Below are 16,808 nucleotides of genomic sequence, written 5' to 3'. Positions count from 1 at the left end.
TCTCAAATGCTTGCTGGTAAAGGCCAGTCTGATTGCGTACGTGAGATGGGTCGACTTTATAGAAGACAGGAATAACAATCTGCTCATGATCTCTTTTGCAATTGACTATATGGGTGAGTTCAGCCAAGCACCATCTTGAAGCAGCATAATTTTTAGAGAACACCACCACTGATACATATGAATCCTCGATAGCTTGCAGAAGTGATGCTGAGATCTCATCTCCTTTCACGAGTTGGCAGTCTATGTAGGTTATGATACCTGTTCTGTTGAAAGCATCATAAAGATGGCTAGTGAAGCCGAAGCGAGTGTCCTCACCCCTAAAGCTGATGAAAACACCATACTTCTTGGGGAGGGATTGAGCAGAGGAAGAGGATGAAGCAGCAACAGGGGCCATATCTCTATCTGATTGAGCAGCAGGGTGAGCACTGTGTAGCATTGAGACCTTTTTGGAAATAAATCAGAGAAGGAGTATCAGAAGATGCAAATGAGTGGAAGAAAAAACAGGCTACATGGCTTTGTTTTGGTAGGCTTGGTAATTTCCTTGAAGGATGTAATTAATTCTTTAGTCAAAAGGATGCCACTTTATGACTTTCAGTCAAAAAGTGACGCTAATTAACGTGTAGGCGTGTCTGTGGGTGCCATGCAATTTCCAGGAAGGAGGGATTGATGGTCTTCATCGTCAAAAGAGTGCAACTTTATGACTCGGTAGTAAAAAAGATAGGTTGTTATTCTCTAATCTAAAATGTTAAACTAGGGTCAGTTACTGATGAACTTCAGGTTAATTTCTAGTATCCCTGAGTTTAATTCCCCTGCCTTACAACAATAAATCCAAGCTAAGAAGGAATTACTTAGAAAAACATTAATAACTATCGGGAAATATTTGTTGGTTACGCCACATATATTAGATAAGAGTAAGACTGGCTTGAAATTTTTATAATTTTTTAAATTATTTTTGAGATAAGTATTTCATATTTCAATATATTATGTAGGCTCATTTAAAATAGTTCTTTTTACACGAAATTTCTTTTGAAGAAGGTAACAAACTAACAAGAAACATCCGATGGTAATAAACACAAGCAAAAACAAGAAACATCTCAACCTTTGACGTACAAAAGGAATAAAACGGAGGAAAAATAGACAGAGAGAAAGTTAATTTTATATAAGTTGCAAAGATATCTTTCATGTCCTTAAAATAAAAAATAGTATATAAATAGTAACTAGAACTGAATTATTATAATATAACGAGATATATAGTAAGTATTATATCTTTTTTTCCAAGCGAATGCAAATAGAAAGCTTTGCTAATAATAATAACCATAAGATAAATGTGTCCACAACATCATCATTTAAAAACATTCTTTTTATCAAATGAAAACATACACTTTGAGGATTTGACAAAATCTGTCCATATTTATATTATCAACTAATAACATATGAAATTATCAATAAAAACAATAGATTTAAGGCCATATAGAATCATATTACTGCATCATTTTGACACCCCAAAATATACAAGAACTTCAAAAAGTCTACATTTATATTATCTCTAGTCCTATTTATAAAGAACATTTAAAAAGTTAAAATTTCTTATAAATAATTTGATGCGCATGGATATACAGGCAAAAACTGTCCACTCTATTGCACAGCGTATGATATACAATATTCAACTCGGAGAATCTCCTGTATCTAAATAAAATTAGATGCATGTCACTATTGGGATTAAATCTCATGAAAAAAGATCAGTTCTTCACATAAAAGCCAGTCAAAACCCGTTGCTTATCTTTTCCTTTTGAGGCATGTGTATTGTAATCCCCCGTTATCATCATCAACTTGATTTTGAATGAAAAATCTCAATTTTTTCTAGACACAAATATCTTCTTATTAGAAACAGTCCTATTCAAGATACTGTCAGGCATTAGATATAAATGCTTCTCTGAACATGGATTATACTAATGGTCTCAATTCCAGTATATAAGCGCAGCCGACGTTAAAGGCCGGAAAGGATGATGTGGGCCTTTTGGGTCTGGCCCATTGATATAATGATACCGCATCACTTAGGGTATGTTTGGCTCAATGAGAGGAAGGGGAGGGGAGGGATTTTAATGGAGGGAAGGGGAGGGGAGGGGAGTGGAAGGATTTTAATATCACCTTGTTTGGATTTATAAAAAAAGAGGGGAGGGGAGGGAAAAATATTTTAATATGAACAATTTTGCTCTTATTTTATTTAAGGCATGGGCATAATTGTCACAACATGACAAAATATAGACATAATGATTACAACATGACAAAATATAGGCATAATAGTCATAATATGACAAAATATTGTCTTTTCCCTCCAAATCCTCCCAATTTTGGAGGGGAGGTTGAGGAGGGGAGGGGAGGGGAAATTTTAAAAAATTTTCCCTCCCCTCCTAAAATTTGTGTGTTGCCAAACAAGGGGAAATGATTAAAATCCCTCCCCTTCCCTCCCCTCCCTCCCAAATCCCTCATACCAAACACACCCTTACGGAAGAGCTCACGACTTGCCTCTGACACATTAACTTTTTTGGGGGGGGGGCACTTCAACGATTAATCTATTGATAAGACTTGGAAGAACAATAATGAAGTATGTGCTGAAACCTCAGGTCTAAATCTAAATCCATTTTCGTGGCTAAAATAAAATCTCTGGAAACAAACTAATGCAAGGCCCATCCTTGACAAGTATGAGTTAAAATGAGAGTATTTATATTAATACAAAGTTGAACTGAAAAATATGCAAATGCATGAAAACCAAAACACACACGCATATGCTGATTTGAAAGTTTAGCTAAACTGGAGAGTTTGACTATTCAGTGGAGCTTTTTACAATGTGTTTCGTCAGACCTGAATTGCATAATTTAGTTATCATTTCAAATCATTTAGACCTAACATTTGAGTCGGGAACCAAAATTTAACCATAAACAAGCAGTTTTTGTGTAATTGGAGGAATATGAAGTCAACTCATTTAACAGTATTTTTACCCTAAAAATCCTATTTTGCTCATCCTTATCCATGAACAAAACCATCCTTCTTGTTGAATATGAAGTCAGCTCATTTAACAATATTAATCATTTACCTCTCTAGGATCATCAGTTAATGAAGTCTCATTCCTTGTTGAATCATGAGCAGAAATCATTGAAGCTCCCAATTAAAGTACTATCATCATTCTTTTACTCTCACATCAACGTGCATTCACATGCTCTTCCTATATATATATAAATATATATATTATGTATGTAATTTTAACGTAAATTATCCTCGAAACTTACATATACATAACATAAAGCAATCACACATCTTTCCATCCCTTTTTGGTTCGAGGCATTTGCCTTATGGTCCACTGCTATCATTATCCATCAATTTATTCATCCTCACTCATACCCAAATTAATTTAACTTATTATCATTATTAATTAATCTCTCTTCTATGCTAACTTAATTATTCAATTGCTTAAATTAAACTTTAATAATAATTGACAACATTTGAAAAACAAATGATATTGTATTTTTGCAGTATTTGAAATTTTGAAATGTTAGATGTGTATAATTTCACCCTATCATATTGGAAAAACCAACCCTTAGTCGTCCAGTTCAAACATTTTTTTTAATTTTATAATTGTTAACACAAAATAACATCATTGTAGGATAGTTTTTTCTTTAAATATTATGCAGTATAATCGTTATCCTGACACATTATTATTAACAATTATATGTTTGCTTAATAAATATTATGGCGATATATTTATAGTTAATTAATTTGAATTCAATACTCATTAAGATTGAATATTAGTATATTTATATTTAAATGTTAAATTGTCGGAACTTCTAGCCAAACAAACACCATACACATGCCTTATAGAAAAAATATTTAAACATCATGTTATAATACTTATTAGTAGCAATTTTTTTAAAAATAAAATTTTTGACATTGTTGTTTTATGCTTCAGTTTTAACTCCTTTGATTAGTATATTTTAATATTTCATAGATCATATTAGTCTTTCCCTCATCAGCATCTCTCGCTTTGGTTTGCTGGTTTCAACTTCAATGGCATAGTGCGTTGGTTCAGAGCAGCCACGGAGTTTTCTCGATTCGATAAAGTTGACCCAGATCTTCAATTTGGTTGGCTCTGCTAAAGTGTTTTCCTTTTTTGACTGGGAGCTGGCTTCGTGGCAACCCATTAATCATCATTTTGATATCTGAAGGGTGATATCAACATCTTTTTCTAGAGAGGAGATCAGAAATGTTGACCTGCATTGCGTGTTCCAAGCAGCTTAATGACAAGAGATCTCTTTCCCAACAAGATGAGCACGAAGAAGCTGTGGATACACCCAGCACCAAGCAGGCCATTAAGGCCCTCACAGCGCAGGTAATTCTCTTAAGTGGTCCGAAAATTTCAACCCTTGAATCATGTAATTCTTCGTTTTTTTAATTTTTCTTGAAGCTCTTAATGGCACCCGAAAGACACACTTTCGGAGCTAGTGGTTTCTGTTCCATTCTCTAGTTCTTGAAATTTCAATCTAGTGCTGAACCCAATATATATTTTTGTTGGCGATTTTATACAAATTTGATGTTTAGATCAAGGACATGGCGGTGAAGGCTTCTGGGGCATATAGAAATTGCAAGCCTCGTTCAGGATCTTCAAATGGTAACAGGAACCATAACTATGCTGATTCTGATATGGCTTCAGAATCAGCGAGATTTCACCGGGCGTACAACTCAACCCGAAGGCTCTGGGGAAAGGAGATGGAGGCGAGACTGAAGGGGCTCTCTAGCGGGGAAGGAACGCCGGCGTCGGTGAGTGGCCGGACTGAGTCGGTGGTGTTCATGGAGGAGGATGAGCCCAAGGAATGGGTTGCTCAAGTAGAGCCTGGGGTGCTTATCACTTTCGTTTCGTTGCCTCAAGGCTCAAGGTGGGAATGATCTGAAACGAATACGGTTCAGGTACATTCTCTTGCTGCTTGTTGTCCTATGCTTCAATTTTTTTTTTTTTTGCCCAACGTCCTATGCTTTAAATTAAACTTTATATGACAAACTATCCGTATCAGCTCCCAGTTGTCATTAACTTGTCCTGATTTTTGAGGAAGCATATCAAAAAGATCTTGATGTTAGTTCTGATGGCAAAATTTTATTAGAATTGACACCATGATTCAGTCTCTCAACCTGTTTGGAAATTTATGGCTAACTTGGCGAGTCTTCACCCGCAAAAAGAAAAAACCAGTTTATTTATTTAGCATAAGAAGTTTACCATTTCGAGTCAGAGCTTGTTAGGAGCAGACTTAAAAAGCTATGGAGAATTACCAAGTCAGTCAATGATATTCCATCTGAGGGCATGTTGGGTTACATAGGCAACTCTGTTAAGTTAATGAATGATCTATTTGATGTACGTCTTAAAATGTTGATTGATATGTTGGTAATTAATTTGAAGTACTCAATTGATGGTAGTGCTTGGTGAAATTTTTTGAGGGAGTGATATTTACTCAGGATCTATATTTGCTTATGTTTTGATGTTCTACGTGTCCAATATCTGTGTCTGTAGTGTTTTTATTGGCTTATCACATGCCTTGGGATCCCTTAGAGGCTGACTAACTTTTAATAGGTAGTGTAACTTTGTCCTTTGTGGTACTTTAAACTTTATCTTGTTGATCTTGCGATTGAGGACAAGTTTGTTTGAGAGTGATGATCACATGCTTTTAAGGGCTGTTCAGATTCTGCACCAGCAGAAGCTGTCTTGTTTGCATTAGTAACTTCTTGGCGTGGCTTTAGCTTTTTTCAATTATCAGTAAGTCATTCTGGAATTACTGTAGTAGAAACGGGAAAAAGCAACAAGCTTTGTTATCTTCTAGCCGCGGTGATTTAAACTCACTCTTTTCTGCCCACGAAAAGAAAAAGTAAAAAAGGAAAGAAAGAGGACAAGAAAAACTAAAGGAAGCTATGCAAAAGGGGAAAAGAGAGGGAGGCCTGCTTGGTTTTGTACCACAGTAGCACTCATGGCTTCTTTTTCTTTTTGTTTTTTTTTAACAAATTATGTTTCAATTACTTGTTTCCATGTCTTGTTATAATTTTTAAAATATGAACATGATAATTATTTTGCGTATTCAAAATCATTGTTATATATTTTTATCTCCCTTGAAACCTTAATTTAATACCAGTGGATGATGATAAAAGATATCAAACTAGTTAGGATTCCATGTTGAGTTCTGCACCATATGATAATCAGTTATTCATTTGTTGAGGAAAAGTTGTAGTATCCGGGTAGGTGATACTGATCTTATTATCACCATTTTTTAATTAGTTTCTCCTTTGCTCTGAAAATTTCCTATTTTACCGCCATTGTGGCTTCTGTTAGAGCGGATAAAAACCTAGGACGAAGAGAAAAATATGGAGAAAATTCTAGAGAAATTAATGAGGAAAAAAAAAATGTGGAAATTAGGGGGGTGGGGGGATGCGACTGAACTCACAGCTTACAACTGTTGATTTTATAGTCTTGGAATTACCTCGTGCCCTGAGAAATAATATAAAAATGATAGCTAGAATGAAATTATAGTATGATGAGTGATAAAATAAACTATATATCTCCTTTTTTATCAAATGAAAATAGAAAGTTTTGCTAATAATAGCCATAGGATACTACTTATGTCAGCAACATCTTCAATTGAAACTCTTTTTATCGAATGAAAACACAGAGAACTGCCAAGATGCGAAGACCAAATCTACAGCATCCTCAGTTGAGCTGTTTACATCCTAAAGATACAAATATGGTACTTCAAATTATCAACAAAACAACCCAATTATACAAGATTATGTCCATAAAGCATGCTAGTAACTAGCCAATATGCATTACTCTTTTCACACAATTCAAAATACACTTTATAACCAGCAAAAACTATATTAAATTCTCAATTTCTCCTCATGCTTCTCCTTTCCCTTGTCTGAAACTTCACCTGTGAGAGTGTGACACAAGAAGAAGAAGATTAATATTCTCAATTATAATGATAACCTGCTAATCACTCCATTAAAAATTGCTGGAGATCCTGAATCATATACCACGGGACACAAATCCAGCAAACAAGAGAGTTGGATGGAGTATTAAAAGTTGCAAAAGAACAATGTTAAGGGGGCTTTACGACTGACTATTTTGATTCCTACATTGCAATTTGCATGTAATTGTTATGATAATTGTAGTGCATAAATAGTATAAATGTATTTCCCTTTTTCTTTAATCAGAATCTACAATTGAAGACAATCTGTTTTTACAGAATCAAGAATCACCTCCGTCAAGAGAAAGAAACAAAGAAAAATAAAATTGGCCGAATGAATTTTAACATCAAAACTTGCAAATCTTTAAGAGGAATCTAAACAAAGTGCTTCTAGGAATGAGATTCTTGATGCAGAATAAGTTCAATTTTCCTAATATCAGGTAAATAAAATAGTGCCAATAGCATTGTAACCCAAAAATATGAATGTTTTCCTGCAAGTAGGAGGTTGTGTATTCGGTTTGTTGTAATTTCAAACCATTTAGCGCATGCTTTCATGCCTAACTCAATAGACAAACAAATTAAAGGCAAAACACTTGTTTTTTTATTTATGGAGAAAATAAAATGTAAAATTAGAAACCTGAGGATAAAGCGACAGAATAATTAGTAAACATCTGGAAATGTGAGTTTATGTGAGTAAGCTTCAAAAAATATCCTCAAACCCAATTTCTCCCCCTAATTTTAACGCCTTGACGATGTTGACCTACACCGGTCATAACGCAGTGCTTTGACCTATGCTGGCTAAGATATTTAATTACATAATAATTTATTTTTAACCTATTTTTCCTTATTTCTTCTTCTTCTTCTTCTTTCATCTTCCAAATTCGTCCAAAAATACCAATGAACCGCTTTAACTAGGAATCTTACACTAAAGCCTAGTTTAATTAGAATTAAATTGTTCAAGTATGAAAAATAGCCTAGCGACTTAGCGAATAAAAGACAGTCTTACTTTACTTGCTTTATTAGTTCTTTTTCCTTTTCAAAATAGATTTTCAAATCCTTCTTTATATAACTTAGTCTTCACTTCTGCCATCTAACCAAAGTTCAATCGAATTTGTCCTTTTTTTCCTTTTGTTATCATGTTTCATAGTCCGGCCCACACCGTTTCCTGCCAAGCTCAAGAAATGGTCAAGAATATTCATGAGGAAAACGCAGAAATTGAAGCCTAATAGAGAGAAAAAACAATCATACACAGAGAGAGAAAGATAGAGAGCTTACTTGCCTAAAGAATAAAGAAGGGAGTTCAAGTTATATCCACTCTCAAAGGAGAGTATCCATTTTTTTTAACCGAAGTGGTGGTTGTTGCTCTTCAACATCGCGGGGCCTCTTCCTTTTCCTCTCCATTTCCATTTCCTCAACAAATTTCGGACATTCTGAGACAGATACTGGCCACACCCCGCATTCTTTGATCGTTGGCTTGCTTGTTTTTCTTTCTCCATTGATAATAGCCTCATGAGTTACTATAGAAAATTCAAAGTGAAGCTTCATGTTAGCGAACAACTGTTGATTTCTTCTTCTAATTTCATCCATTATCTCTTCATATGTGAAGGAATCATCCCATATAAAAACGTGATCAGATTTCGAATCTCCAAAAAACTCTTCCCATACTGAATACTTCACATCAAAACCTTCCAAGTAGCATGAGCATTTCAAACCGTGAGATTCCCAGTTACTTTCTGAGTCAGCATCAACTACAATGCAGAAGAAGAAAAGCAATGAGTCTGAAAGTGGAGGGAGTTCAACAATTACGGAGCTTTGCGCTGCCCTGTATTTGATCCACTCTGGTACTCTGCTTCCGGGAACACTAATCCAACAAGGATCTATGTCATCCTCATCTTTATGCAATAAACAATAACGTATAGAATAGGCAGCGGCATCCATGATATTGTGAAGCGATTGTTCATTCAGTTGCATACAATTCTGGAATGAGAAGTCTACTGGGTCACCACTTGATGGTCTACAAGGTGACACAATTTCCAACGACTCGCAATAATCAGCATCTAGTCTTGCAATGGATGGTGGGAGTTCTGGTAAAGAACGAAGCCTCCTACAATGCCTTATACTAAGAAATCGCAATCCTAAAAGATGCTTAGTGTTATTGGGGAGGTCAATTATGTTACGGCAGCAATCCAGCACCACTACTCTTAAAGACAACATGCTATCGAAAAAGATATGTAGCTTCAAATCATCAATGATTTGACAGCCGTAAAGCCTAAGAACCGTCAAACTTGTCAAGCAAGATAATTGGTTGGGAAGGTTCACAAGTCTTGAGCCACCAAGACTGAGCGCTTCCAATTTACTTGAACGCACTACAGATGGGTGCAAGATTTTAATTGCTGTTGATTCTAAATTCAATTCTCTCAGTTTATTAGATGACACTGAGAACTCCTTAAGATTCCAGCACCACTGCACATTGATATCTTTTAGAGATTCTAAATGTAACTCACTTTTTAAACTCTCAAGTTTCTTGCACTTATATAAGTCCAACTGAACAAGCGAGTGGAGAGACAAGATTGAGGAATGAACAGAGTACAAACTTTCGCATTCCACAAGTCGTACCACTTTGAGATTCAAGCATTTAGAGAGATTGGGCAGCTCTTGGAGTTGTTTGGAACCACTAAGGTCTATCTCTTGTAAGCTCACAAAATCCTATACCAACAAAGAGAGACATTTCAAATGAGGACATCAAGAAGTTTCAACTGAATGAAAAACATGAAGCACAAATAAGGTTATACATACATGCACTCCGTTCCAAAGCTTTTGTAGATGGCTATTGCGCATGGAGAGCTTAACAAGTTTTTCAGGACAAAAAGTGGACGGCAGAGATTTAAGCGGAAATCCATACCACTCTAGATACCTCATCTTATTAGGAAGAAATCTGAGACCTTCTGGAAGATGCACATGACTTGGGCCCCAGCGAGAATAAAATTTGAGAATTCTCATATTAGGCATCTTCTTGAAAATGTCGGCTCCCAAATGTAGATCTTTAATTTGAGAAACATCCAACTTTATTCCTTCAACTTTCTTTGATCCCTTAAAAAAGAGAATAAAGAAACCATAGTAATGTAAATTATATCATAATTACATTCACATTATTCATAAAGTAAAAAATGTATAGGTTAGAAAAGAGAGTATGAATTTCTTACCATGTTATTAGCTAAAACATCATAAATTTCTTCAAAATTGCATAATCTACTATGTCTTTCAGGCTCATCAATAGACTCTTCACAAGCTATTTTTAAACCCATTGCTTGTATTAAATCATGCATTTTAACATGTAAACCATCATAGACGTCTATGAGAGCCTTGTCATGAAGTGTTCTTATCCCAATTGCTCCAGAGAGACCAAAGCTATCTAATAAACTGATTACAATTTCTGTCAACTCTCCCTTCAAAAAGCAAGCAATGTCTAGAAATATTTTCCTCTCCTCCTCATCCAATCCATCATAACTCCATCTCAACACCTTTTGAATATCTTTATGAGGACTCTTCTCAAGTTTCCTTAAAGCACTCTTCCATTCAATTTCACTTCTACCACGAAGATATGAACCCAAAACTTTTAAAGCCAACGGAATTCCTTGCGCATAAACAACTGCTGTTTTTGTTAGTTCTTCATACCCCATTATGGGTAGGCTAGTGCTGAGGGCATTCAAGCTGAAAAGTTCAAGGGATTGATGGAACTTCAATTCCTTAACCTTATATATTATGTCAACTCCTTTGCTAAGCGCGTGCTTATCTCTTGTTGTGATGAGAATTTTACTTCCTGGCCCAAAACAAAAAGGCCCTCCAACCAAATATTCTAATTGCTCCAAAGTACTGATATCATCAAGAACGACAAAAACTTTCATACGACTAAGCCTAGTCTCAAGAAAAGTGGTCGTGGCATCAATAAGGAGATCTTCCTTTAGCATGCAAGAGAGAAATTTGTGACGTAATTCAGCAATTCCATTTTGAGACTTTTCCCTAACGTTTTCCAAGAAGCAAGAACCTTCATAATGGGAAGAATATTTTAAAAATATAAATTTGGCAATGGTTGATTTGCCGATACCCCCCATGCCCCATATTCCAATGCTTTTAGCGTCTTTCAACAATGATTCTATCTCTTTGCAGTTGTCATCAATACCCACGAGTCCCTTTAATTCAGCAGGCGGGTACTTGTGATTCAATTTCTGCAACATGTCTTTGACAATCTTTTGAATCAATTCAGATTCATCCCTAACGCATGAAAAATAAAAGGTCGAAAAGAGGAAAAGCAATAATAAGCCGCAAAAAAACAAAGATTTATGAAGGATAAAAGATAAATGATACATAAACAAAGGTTAAATCGAATAGAGTATATATATCAAGAACACATTAAACTATTGATCAGAAAATTGGCTAGAATTTCTTGATAATTTGATCCATCACGTAAATCACTGCTAATCCCATCATTTGTGAATAGGAGAAAAAAACATAATGAGTGTATTAATTACCTGAACGTGTGAGAGTCATAACCAGCTAAGTTTGCAGCTTCATGAAGAGTTTGCTTCCACATTTGCATTTTGTGTTGGTCAACCTTGAGATCTCTCTCATAATTCTCAAATGCTTGCTCGAAAACCCCAGTCTGATTGCGTACATGAGATGGCTCAACTTTATAGAAGACAGGAACAACAATCTGTCCTTGAACCCTTTTGCAATGGAGTATATGGGTGAGTTCATCCAAGCACCATCTTGAAGAAGCATAATTTTCAGAGAACACAACCACAGATGCATATGAATCCTCGATAGCTAGAAGAAGTGATGGTGAGATCTCATCTCCTTTCACGAGTTGGGAGTCTATGTAGCTTCTGATGCCTTTTCTGCGGAAAGCATCATAAAGATGGCTAGTGAAGTTGGAGCGAGTGTCCTCCCCCCTAAAGCTGATGAAAACGTCATACTTCTTGGGGAGGGATTGAGCAGAGAAAGAGGATGAAGTAGCAAGAAGGGCCATATCTCTATCTGATTGAGCAACAGGGAGAGCACTGTGTAGTATTGAGAACTGTTTAGGAAAAAATCAGAGATGAGTATCAGAAGATGCAGATGAGTGGAAGAAGAAATAGGCTACGCGGTCATGTTTTGATTGGTTTAGCAATTTCCTTGAAGGATGGAATTAGCTTGTTATGCAAAGTCTGCAACTTTATGACTTCCAGTCAAAGAGTGTAGTTAACTAATTAATTAGTGTGCGTGTCTGTGTCCGCCACGTAATTTCCAGGGAGGAGGCATTCATAGTTTTCATCATCAAAAGAGTCTAGCTATAAGACTTGATAGTCAAAAAGACGGGTGTTGATGGATTAAACTAAAAATTAATATAAAGAACCAAAAAAATACTCTAACCTTCTTTTTTCTTCTACACTAAAGTTTGCAGATAGAAAATATGGAATAGAATAGAAGAAATAGTATAAAAATAATACCTAGAATTAAACTATTATAATATCACGAGATATATAGTAAGCACTATATACCTTTTTTAAATCAAATGAAAATAGAAAGTTTTGCTATTAATAATAACCATAAGATAATGTCCGCAACATCTTCATTTAGAAACATTCTTTTTATCAAACAAAAAGTAACATGCACTCTGGGTGTACGTGGGGGCCAAAAAAATGTACGTAGCACCAAACCACAAATTCCTTGTAATAGACATTTAATGTGTATAGATAAGCAAAAACTGCCCACTCTATTACACAACATATGATACACAATAACAATTTCACATAATTCAAAATGCTCTTTACAACCAGCAAAATCAATATTCAATTCTCCTCATGCTTCTCTTTTTCCTTATTCGAGACTCCACCTTCTAAAACAGAGGAACAATGATGCAACACACCTCTTCTGATGCAAACAGAGGAGAGTGTGGGGGGATGGTTACAGAAGCAGAGATTAGAGGAAGAGATAAGGGGAAAACAGATTAGACAGATACTTTGTTTGGACAAAATGGTGGCTGCAAAACTCTTCTAATGGCTCGCCTCACAGCCATGCTTGTAAATCCAACAACACCATACAACCAGACTTTTGTACCAACAAAATTTCTCATAATTAAATAAAGACGACCAAATTGTTGAGAAAAATATTCATATTTAGTATTCGACAGTATATCGAATAAAATTATCTCTAATAGAAAAACACTTATGTTTAAGAGAGAGAAAATGTAGATAACCAAAAAGAAGCCTCAATGGTGAATCCAAAGCAAAGCTTTATGCTCATGCCAAAAAGGTATTAAAAAAAAAAAAAAGATTTGTGTCAGTGAACAACTGTTGATTCCTTCTTGTAATTTCCTGCCTTCCAAGTAGCATGCCCATTTCAATACCATCTAGGCATCTACAAAGTCAATTTGAAACTATAATATGATGAGAGATAAAATAAACATTATATACTATCTCTTTTTTCTTTTTTTAAATCAAATTAAAATAGAAAGCTCCGCTAATAATAATAACTATAAGATACTATTTATGTCTGCAACATCTTCACTTCAAAACACTTAATTGAGTTGTTTACACCATACTATACTTGTGTAAAATCACACAAATATGGTACTTCAAAATATTAATAAAACAAACCAACCACACAAGATTACGTTCATAAAGCATGCTAGTAACTAGCAAATATACATCATAATTCAAAATACTTTTATAACTAGCAATGCCATATTCAATTCTCAATTTCTCCTCATGTTTCTCGTTTCCCTTATCTGAACCTTCGCCTGTAAGAGAGTGACCCCTAAACAAAGTCAGAGGTCGACAAAAGAAGAACAAGGGACAAATGTAACATTCTCAATTATAATGATGACCTACTACTTACTGCATTAAAATTGCTAGAGATCCTAAGTCATATACCACAAGACACAAATCCTACAAACAAGAGAGTTGGACGGAGTATTAAAATAAGTTGAAAAGGAGCAATTTTAGGTAGGCTTTACGATTGAGTTTTTTGACTCCTACGTTGCAATTTGCATGTTGTTATAATAATTGTAGTTCGTAAATAGCATAAATGTATTTCCTTCTTTTAATCAGAATCTACAATTGAAGACAATCTGTCTTCAAAGAATCAAGAATCACTTCCATCAAGAGGAAAAAACAGAGAAATAAAATTGACCGAATGAGTTTCAACATCAAAATTTAATATGCGATGAAAAATCCTCAAAAGCTGCACTTTCAAACCTTTAAGAGGAACCTAAACGAAATGCTTCAAAGGAGAAGATTCTTGATACAGAATAAGTTCAATTTTCCTACTATCAGATAAGAAAATAATGCCAATAACAATATAACATAGAGGCATGAATGTAGGACGCTATGAGTTCAATTTGTTTGGAGCTAAATAATGTTCTGTTTTCTCTTCCTTTTTAACGCCACCAATGATGTTGACCAGTGCCGTGGTAACACGGTGCTTTGACCTGTGCTGGCTAAGATATTTAATTATATAATAATTCATTTTTAACCTTCTCCTTCTTCTTCAATTCCTTCAAAAATGCTAATGAACCACTTCAACTAGTCTCCCTTAATTAAACTAATCTACAAATTTTAGGTATCAATAAAGCCTAGTTTAATTAGAATTAGATTTTCCAAGTATAAAACATAGCTAAGCGTATAAAAGACAATCTTACTTGCTTTTTTAGTTTTTAAAAAAAAATAGATTTTCAAATCATTCTTTATATAACTAAGTCTTCTCTTCTTCCATCTAATTGAAGTTCAATTGAGTTTGTCCTTCTTTCTTTTTTTTTGTTTATCCTGTTGGATAGTCGGCCCCACACTTTCAGGCCAAGCTCAAGAGATAGTTAAGAATAAACACCCTAAATTCATGGGGGAAATGCACAAATAGAAGCCTAATAGAGAGAGAAAACATTCATAGAGAGAGAGTACTTGCCTAGAGAAGGGAGTTCAAGTTACATCCACTCTCAAAGTAGAGCATCCATTCAATCAATACGAGGACGTGTGTTGGCATCGGTGCCCTCATCAAACTCGATTTTTTTTTTTAAACTGAGGTGGTTGTTGTTGCTCTTCAACATCTCGAGGCCTCTTCCTTTTCCTCTCCACTTTCATTTGCTCAACAAAGTTCTGACATTCTGAGACAAATACTGGCCACACCCCGCATTCTTTGATCATCAACTTGCTTGTTCTTTTGCCAGCTAAAGCAAAGAATTCAAAGCGAAGCTTTATGTTAGTGAACAAATGTTGATTTCTTCTTGCAATTTTATCCATTATCCATTCATATGCTAAGTCATCATTCCATATGAAAACATTTCATATCACGAAATAGCACTTCAAGTGTTGAATGTGCCCCCAACAAAACCTTCTTCCGAGCAGCAGGCGCATATCAAATTGGGAATTTCATAATTAGTTTCTGAGTGAACACCAAGTACAGTACAGAAGAAGAAATTCGCAAAGTCTGAAAGTCGAGGGAGTTCAACAATCACGGAGCTTTGTGCTGCCCTGTATTTGAACCACTCCGGTACTCTGTTTCCGGCAACACAAATCAAAAAACGAACCAGGTAATTCTTGTTTTTATGCAGTAAAAAATAAGGTATAGAATAGGCAGCAGCCTCCATGATGTTGGGAAGCGATTGTTCATTCAGTTGCACACAATTCTTGAATGAGAAGTATACTGGCTGACCACCTGATGGTCTACAAGTTGACACAATTTCCAACGACTTGCAATCACTGGCATTTAGGTTTGCAATGGATGGTGGTCGTTCTGGTACCTACAATCCATTACTCTAGCAATTTCAATCCTAAAAGATGCTTAGTATTACTGGGGAGGTCAGTTATATTACCGCACCTATCCAGTGCCATTTGACTTAGAGACAACATGCTATCGAAAAAGATATGTAGCTTCAAATCATCAATGATTTCACAGTCGGAAAGCCTAAGAACCGTCAAACTTGTCAAGCAAGATCATTGGTTGGGAAGGTTCACAAGTCTTGAGCTACTAGGACTGAGCTCTTCCAATTTACTTGAACCAGTAAGACTGATCTCTTCCAACTGAGCAGAAGAAGAGGATGAAGCAGCTTCAAAGGCCATATCTATGCGACCGAGCAGCAGGGAGAGCACTGTGCTTTATTGAGAACTTTGAAAATAAATCAGAGATGAAGCATCAGAAGCTGCAGATAATCGGTGGAAAGAAGAAAGAGGCCACACAGTTGTGTTTTGATAGGCTTAGCAGTTTCCTTGAAGCGCGGGATTGATTCTTCAGGTAAAGTCTGCCGCTTTATGACTTCAGTCAAAAAGTGGGGCGTTGATTAAATTAATGAGTGTGCGCGTCTGTATCCGCCATGTAATTCCCAGGGAGGAGGGGGTGATGGTTTTCAGCATCAAAAGAGTCTGGCCTTTTGACTTGATAGTCAAAAAGATGGGTATTCAATTATTGATGGATTAAACTAAAAATTAATATAAATTTAAAGAACCAAAATAACAAAATGCACTTTAACCTTCTTCTTTTCTACGCGAATGTTAACAAGAAAATGGAATATAATTAGAAGAAAAACATACGTTGAACATACATCTCTCATATCCTCAAAGTGAAAAATAGTACTCCTCTAGTTCTGAATATAAAACCTATTTAACTAATTTAATTAGATCAAGAAAAATAGTTAAATTAGTTAACTATAAGAAATATGACATGTTTTTCCTAAAATAACATAATCATCTTCGTTAATATCCTCCCTCTCTCTTTCACTTGATTATGGTTGAGAGAGTATCCATAGGAGTAATTTAGGAAAAATTGATAAACATGAGAAATAGG

General features: G+C 35.3%; 2 protein-coding genes and 1 pseudogene across 2 annotated transcripts; 1 reads left to right on the top strand and 2 right to left on the bottom strand.

The window, feature by feature from the left end:
* Nucleotides 1-2: 2 nt before the first annotated feature.
* On the bottom strand, nucleotides 3-436 carry LOC114741059 (disease resistance protein RML1A-like). Its single transcript, XM_028929320.1, has 2 exons — nucleotides 132-436; nucleotides 3-54 (listed from the first exon to the last, which is right to left on the bottom strand). Exons 1-2 carry the CDS (start codon nucleotides 434-436, stop codon nucleotides 3-5), a joined length of 357 nt encoding a protein of 118 aa, XP_028785153.1.
* Nucleotides 437-594: 158 nt separating this feature from the next.
* On the top strand, nucleotides 595-8,221 carry LOC114741057 (protein Brevis radix-like 3; annotated as a pseudogene).
* A 91-nt stretch (nucleotides 8,222-8,312) lies between these two features.
* On the bottom strand, nucleotides 8,313-16,087 carry LOC114741056 (disease resistance protein RML1B-like). The gene is made up of 6 exons (XM_028929319.1): nucleotides 15,983-16,087; nucleotides 15,430-15,768; nucleotides 11,525-12,069; nucleotides 10,199-11,267; nucleotides 9,792-10,085; nucleotides 8,313-9,701 (listed from the first exon to the last, which is right to left on the bottom strand). The coding sequence occupies exons 1-6, from the start codon at nucleotides 16,085-16,087 to the stop codon at nucleotides 8,313-8,315; spliced, it is 3,741 nt and encodes a 1,246-aa protein (XP_028785152.1).
* Nucleotides 16,088-16,808: the final 721 nt, after the last annotated feature.

Source organism: Neltuma alba, unplaced genomic scaffold (assembly GCF_004799145.2).
Source record: "Neltuma alba isolate B1F8T4 unplaced genomic scaffold, ASM479914v2 tig00003251_pilon, whole genome shotgun sequence".
NCBI lineage: Eukaryota > Viridiplantae > Streptophyta > Magnoliopsida > Fabales > Fabaceae > Neltuma > Neltuma alba.
The sequence above is the reverse complement of the archived record's forward strand: the minus strand, read 5'-3'. Positions and strand labels throughout refer to the sequence as shown.

Bases quoted from the DNA above. Each gene is read 5' to 3' on its own strand.
- LOC114741056 (XM_028929319.1), bottom strand. From the start codon at position 16,087: ATGGCCTTTGAAGCTGCTTCATCCTCTTCTTCTGCTCAGTTGGAAGAG. The intron at 15,769-15,982 runs GTGAACCTTCCC...AATGGATTGTAG, and splicing joins GTCCTAGTAGCTCAAGACTT to GTACCAGAACGACCACCATC. The intron at 9,702-9,791 runs GTATGTATAACC...TTGTTGGTATAG, and splicing joins AGCTTTGGAACGGAGTGCAT to GATTTTGTGAGCTTACAAGA.
- LOC114741059 (XM_028929320.1), bottom strand. From the start codon at position 436: ATGCTACACAGTGCTCACCCTGCTGCTCAATCAGATAGAGATATGGCC. The intron at 55-131 runs GTGCTTGGCTGA...TCTTCTATAAAG, and splicing joins AATTATGCTGCTTCAAGATG to TCGACCCATCTCACGTACGC.